Genomic DNA, 6679 nt, shown 5'->3' with positions numbered 1-6679 from the left:
TTATTATCTTCTCGAACCGGGCTGAAGGAAAAGCCGTGGATTTATATGTTGTATGAATTGACTTTTGATTTCTCGTGTGGCAAAGCAATAAAGCTTGTGTCAGTCCCGCCAACCTCGTCCTCTTCCTTCCTTATCATAGCGAACCCGCTACACTGGTGCCGAAACCCGGGAAGGAAGTAGGAGGGCCACCGCCATCATGCAGGCAACATCGGGCACGCCGTTTGCGGACATCATCGCATCTCTCGCGGTCCTCCACCGCGAACAACACCAGGTGCTGCTGGACCTTCGGAGTGACCACGAGCTCCACTTCCAGACTATCTTCCAGGCCCAGCAAGAGGACCACGAGAGCTTCCGGAGCTGGGTGGACCAGGGGGTTCGGGCAGAGGCATCCGCACCAGCGACAACCGCCGCGTTCCTACCGCTGTCGAAGATGGGGCCAGAGGAGGACCCGGAGGCGTTCCTCGACCTCTTCGAGAAGACGGCGGAGACTAGCGACTGGCCCCCGGAGGATTGGGCATGGCGACTCCTGCCGTTGCTGTCGGAGGAAGCGCAACTGGTGGCCCGGCCGCTGCCCGTCCAGAACCTCCTGGTCTTCAACGACTTGAAGAGGGCCATCCTCCAGAGGGTCGGCCGGGACTCCTGCCGCAAATGGCTGCTGGCTGGGAAAGGCAACGTCGAGGACATCATCGACCGCGTGGTGCTGGAGCAGTTCATCGCTCGGCTTCCCAAGAGTACGGCCGAGTGGGTCCAGTGCCACCGCCCGACGTCGCTGGACTCAGCCATCCACCTGGCGGAAGACCAGATGGTGGTGTGCCCCGGGGTTGGCGAACCCCTCCCGGCTGTTTCTCTCTCCCCCTCTTCTCTCTCTCTCTCTCTCTCTCTCTCTCCTCATCCTGTCCCTGCACCCAGGTCCCATCCACCCGGTCTGCCATGAGTGCCGCCTCGACGACGGTTCCCACAGCCCGGGGACTACACGACCGGGTACCGCGCTCCGCCGCAGGGATTCCAGGACGGCAATGGGTCCACCCTCTCTCCGCACCCTTCCCGTGCTCCACTTCCCGCCACCCGGATGGCGGAGACGCCTGGGCCGGCCTGTTGGCAATGCGGAGACCCGGACCATTTTGTCGATCGGTGCCCAGTGATGGAGATCGGGACGATGATCCGGGTTCCCGACACGCTGCAGGCTGTCCCCGGTCAGAATGGATGGTACCAAATTCCTGTGAGTATAAGGGGGGTACATACCCGGCTCTGGTTGATTCCGGTTGTAACCAGACCTCCATCCATCAAAGCCTGGTTCGACCTGGGGCATTGGATAATAGCCGCATGGTTCGGGTACGGTGCGTACACGGGGATGTGGTGAGATATCCTTTAATCCCCGTCATTATTCAATTTAGGGGAGAAAAGCATAGAGATGAGGTAGCGGTTAATCCACACCTCCGACACCCGCTAATCTTGGGAACCAATTGGTCGGCCTTCGCGGAATTATTGGGGTGCTTTTGTGCGGGTGTCGCTTGGGCCCCAGAGGCACAGGGAGACGGCGTGCTCGTGCAGGCAGGAGACGCTGTTTCAGGGGAAGCGAGCGGATCCGAGGGGCGAATCCTCTCGGAACGCGATGACTTCCCCCTGGAACAGTCCCGGGACGAATCACTCAAGTTCGCCTTTGAACAGGTCCGGTATGTGGACGGTCAACCTCTCCAACCTGCCCGACCGCGCTCCTACCCTTATTTTACAATTATAAAAGACCGGTTGTATCGAGTGACCCAAGACGCTCAAACAAAGGAAGATACAACCCAGTTGTTAGTACCACGGGGCCACCGGGAAATGCTTTTCCAGGCGGCACATTGTAATCCTATGGCGGGGTATTTAGGACAAACCACGACACTAAATCGCCTCATGGCCCGATTCTTTTGGCTGGGCATTCACAAGAACGTACGCAGGTGGTGCGCCTCGTGCCGTGAATGTCAGCTGGTAAACCCTCCGGCCTCCCCAAAAGCGCCATTGTGCCCATTACCGCTAATGCAGGTCCCCTTCGATAGAATTGGTATGGACCTCATCGGGCCATTAGAGCGGTCAGCGAGAGGACATCGATTTGCATTAGTCTTGGTGGATTATGCAACCCGATATCCCGAGGCAGTGCCGCTCCACAGCATCTCTGCTAAGAGTGTGGCGGAGGCACTGTTTCACGTCATCTCCCGCGTGGGGATCCCCGGGAGATCCTCACGGATCAAGGCACGGCGTTGATGTCGTGCACGATGTGCGAGCTTTATGAATTATTGGGCATTAAATCGGTCCGTACCAGCGTCTTCCACCCTCAAACAGACGGGCTGGTAGAACGGTTTAATTGCACGTTAAAAACCATGATTCGTAAGTTCGTACACGAGGATGCCAAAAATTGGGATAAATGGTTAGAACCCCTCTTATTCGCTGTGCGAGAGGTCCCGCAAGCCTCCACGGGGTTTTCCCCCTTTGAGCTTCTCTTTGGACGCCAGCCCCGAGGGGTTTTGGACGTCCTGAGAGAGACTTGGGAGGACGGACCCTCCAACAGCAAGAACGAAATTCAACATGTCCTGGACCTGAGAACAAAACTCCATACACTGGGGCGGCTATCTATGGAGAATTTGTTACAGGCCCAGGATAAACAGAGCCGGCTGTATAACAGGGGAACCAACCTCCGGAAATTTTCACCGGGAGAAAAAGTGCTTGTATTACTCCCCACCTTGAGTTCCAAATTACTAGCGAAGTGGCAAGGGCCATTTAAGGTCACACGGAAAGTGGGAGATCTTGATTATGAAGTAGTACGGTCAGATAGGAGCAGGGCACGTCAAATTTACCACCTCAATCTCCTTAAAAAATGGCAGGAGGTGGAACCAGTGATGCTGGCGACGGTAATTAGTGGAGAGGATGATCCGGGACCAGAAGCGAATATAAAACCAACATCACTCGCTCTGGCTCTGGCTCAGGGGGGAGATCATCTCTCACCCTCCCAGCTCACGGACATTGCCAGGTTGCACGCGGAATTCGCAGACGTGTTCTAGCCCCTACCTGGACGCACAAAACTCATTCAGCACCATATTGAGACGGTGCCGGGCGTAGTAGTTCGTAGCCGGCCCTATCGTTTACCTAAGCACAAAAACAATGTGGTTCAGACAGAATTAGCGGCAATGCTCGAGATGGGGGTAATAGAAGAATCCAACAGTGACTGGGCGAGCCCGATAGTTTTGGTTCCCAAGACGGACGGCTCGGTCAGGTTCTGTGTGGATTACCGCAAAGTAAACGCGGTATCGAAGTTCGATGCCTATCCAATGCCACGGGTCGACGAATTACTGGACCGGCTAGGCACGGATCTTTTTTTTCGACATTGGACTTAACAAAAGGGTACTGGCAGATCCCCCTATCGCCATTATCTAAGGAAAAAACAGCCTTCACCACGCCGTTCGGATTACACCAATTCGTGACACTTCCGTTCGACTTGTTCGGAGCGCCGGCCACCTTTCAGTGCCTCATGGACCGTATCCTCCGACCCCATACGGCATATGCCGCTGCTTATCTAGATGATATCACCATTTATAGCAATGACTGGCAGCGGTATATCCAACACTTGAGGGCGGTCCTGGGAGCGCTGAGGGCGGCCGGTCTCACGGCCAACCCGAAGAAGTGCGCGGTTGGGCGGGTGGAGGTTAGGTATCTGGGCTTCCACTTGGGACACGGACAAGTGCGGCCCCAAATTAATAAGACCGCAGCCGTTGCGACCTGCCTGAGTCCCAAGACCAAAAAGGAGGTAAGACAGTTCCTGGGGCTGGCGGGATATTACAGACGTTTTGTGCCCAACTATTCGGACCTCACCAGCCCGCTGACTGATCTTACTAAAAAGGAGGCACCAGATCCGGTCCAATGGACGGAGCAGTGCCAGCAGGCGTTTTCCCAAGTGAAGGCTGCCCTGTGGGGCGGGCCGCTGTTACAGTCTCCTGACTTTTCTCTCCCTTTCTTGTTGCAGACTGACGCGTCGGACAGAGGGCTGGGTGCCGTCCTGGCACAGGAGGTGGGGGGTGAGGAATGGCCGGTGCTGTACATTAGCCGCAAGCTCTCAAAGAGAGAGACTAAGTACAGCACCATCGAAAAAGAGTGTTTGGCCATCAGATGGGCCGTTCTCACCCTTAGATACTACCTCCTGGGCCGGGAATTCACCCTCTGTTTGGACCACGCACCCCTGCAGTGGCACCACCGCATGAAAGATACCAACGTTCACCCGTTGGTATCTGGCTCTACAGCCTTTTAAATTTCAGGTGGTCCACAGGCTGGGTGCACAAATGGTTGTAGCCGACTTTCTCTCCAGGAATGGGGGGGGGGCTGCAGGCCGGACGGCTCCCCGGCCTGAGGCGGGCGGTGGGGGTATGTGGCGAGGGGGGCGTGGTTTAGCGAGGTCTGCGGCAGGAGAGAGAGCCAGGAGACGAGCGGTAAGTGAGTGGAGTAAATGCAAACAACCAACACCTGTGTCTTATTCCAGTAATGGCGCGGGGAGACGATATATAAAGACCCAAGAGACGCACAACGGGGAGAGAGAGATGGACTGAACACGGGCTGCCACGACCACAGAACCTCTCAGTAGAGAAAGAAGGACTTTGCTGGATTATTATCTTCTCGAACCGGGCTGAAGGAAAAGCCGTGGATTTATATGTTGTATGAATTGACTTTTGATTTCTCGTGTGGCAAAGCAATAAAGCTCGTGTCAGTCCCGCCAACCTCGTCCTCTTCCTTCCTTATCATACCGAACCCGCTACAATGACCTATATTAATATATTAACTATAAGAATATTAACTATACTGTCTGAAATAGGTGTACATTTACAATTACATAATGCTTAATTATCACATTTATGCCTGTTTGAATATGATCTGAAATTGTGACGATGTGCAGGGGGAGGATCATTTATATGCACGTCAGGTTTAGTCGATAAAACATTTCCGCAAAGGAAACACCTGTGTATCCTCGCTCATGACTCCTCAGAATGCCTCCTCAGTCCTCGCCTTCTCCAGGTGCAATTAGAGAATTGAGATGTCCTTAAAGATGGCTGAGCTCAATCGGTTTCCAGGTCAAAAGATGGAGGACGGAGGAGCGAGGAAACGAGGAGGCATATTGAGAAGCGTCCACTCCTGTAGCATACGCTCCCATAATATGCTCGATACCATCATCTGTGCAGGCATACACTGAGCATGTATAACCCAACACACAGCATTGTTTTGGATGTCTGGTAAGAATATAAAATATAAATCGTACAAGCTGTCCAATCATGTTGTGACTTTATACTTAAGCTGTTAGGTTTGGTATCTTTAGGTTCGCTGTAAATATGCCAATCTGAACACTAAGCGAAACAGGACAATTTTTTTTCTTTTTTGGTCTGGACCAAAATAATCAAGAGAACCGAACTACAAATATGAACGCATCCTTAGTTTGAGCCAAGTTACTTATAATTTTTATCAAAATGTTTTGTGGCATTCTGTTTTATGATATACAGTAAGCATATCAAATATTTTACGTTACTGTGACGTGTTATAGCACTAAAGAACCAGACTGACTGCCATTTTTAATAACCATTGTTTCTTATTTTACGTTCATATTTTAAGCGTTGATTTGACTATTTGTTTACAATAATTCTAAAAAAAGAATGAAAAAACAACAAGCCCCTTTTCAATGAGAAAAGCACTTCTCCTTATCTAAAACATCCAGGGGCGCAGATGGGATTTTTTAACTGGGGGGACCAAGCTGTCAGCAAATGATTTCAACTCAGTTATTTTGTGTAATATGGGCTTTAACTAGTGTTTAAGTAGTTACTGTGCGTAAGTTGGGCTAATGGTTTGTAATAAAAAGCCATTGGAGGATTCTTATTTGAAATCATGAATAAACAACAACGAACAAAGGCCTACCTGATCAACACTAGCAGTGCGTGATCAAACTGTAATTTGTCTAGTATGCCAATCACCCACCAAAACTTCATGCCTTCTGCAAAATATGTTTTATTTAAACATTTCAACATAAATCAAACATCGGACAAAGTCACAGTGGAGGGAGAGAGACGGACTCGACGCGAGCTGCCACAAACCCAAACTTCTCAGTCAGCAAGGGGGACCTTCGCTGACTTCAGAGCGACACAAGCCAGGCTAGAAGGAAGCCGTGGATTTATGTTGTGTACTTTTGATGCTCTATTTAAGTTGGTTGTTTTATTTAGTGTGGAATAAAATCGTGTCAGTCTCGCCAACCTCGTCCTCTTCCTTCCTTATCTCCACGAACACGCTACAGTATACTTTGTGCGTGTAAAGTTTGGATCTAAAGCAAACTGTTTAACAACAAAACAATTAAAACCTTGTTTAAACTAAAAGTAAACAGAAACACTTACTGTAGGATGGAATGTTACCTTCTTGAGTTTCCTTGCTACACAATCAGATGTCCAACACAAATTAATAAAAGAGGTTTGACGCTGAAAAGAACTCAGATCTGCTCTATATGTCAGTAAATCTTAGAATAGTGTCTAGGTGTTAAGGGGTTGCCACAGTTTAACACTAACCACTAAACAGATGTGCAAAGACAACTCTTAATAACAGGATGTGTGAGATTTGACTGTTCTAAATGTTCTAAAGAATATCAGTTTAGAATCATATAAACAATTATGTTATAAGGTATACC

The 6679-nt window shown here is 50.5% G+C and overlaps 1 protein-coding gene across 1 annotated transcript; it reads left to right on the top strand.

Annotated features, from left to right (window-relative positions):
- The first annotated feature begins 22 nt into the window (after positions 1–22).
- Positions 23–5973, top strand: LOC130549568 (uncharacterized). The gene is made up of 2 exons (XM_057326808.1): positions 23–1219; positions 4505–5973. The coding sequence occupies exon 1, from the start codon at positions 197–199 to the stop codon at positions 932–934; it is 738 nt and encodes a 245-aa protein (XP_057182791.1). The 5' UTR covers positions 23–196; the 3' UTR covers positions 935–1219; positions 4505–5973.
- The last annotated feature ends 706 nt before the right edge of the window (positions 5974–6679 follow it).

The sequence above is a fragment of the Triplophysa rosa genome, unplaced genomic scaffold, assembly GCF_024868665.1.
Source record: "Triplophysa rosa unplaced genomic scaffold, Trosa_1v2 scaffold137_ERROPOS1806720, whole genome shotgun sequence".
In the NCBI taxonomy this organism is placed as follows: domain Eukaryota; kingdom Metazoa; phylum Chordata; class Actinopteri; order Cypriniformes; family Nemacheilidae; genus Triplophysa; species Triplophysa rosa.
Note: the sequence above shows the minus strand (reverse complement) of the source record. Positions and strands in the feature narration are given on the sequence as shown.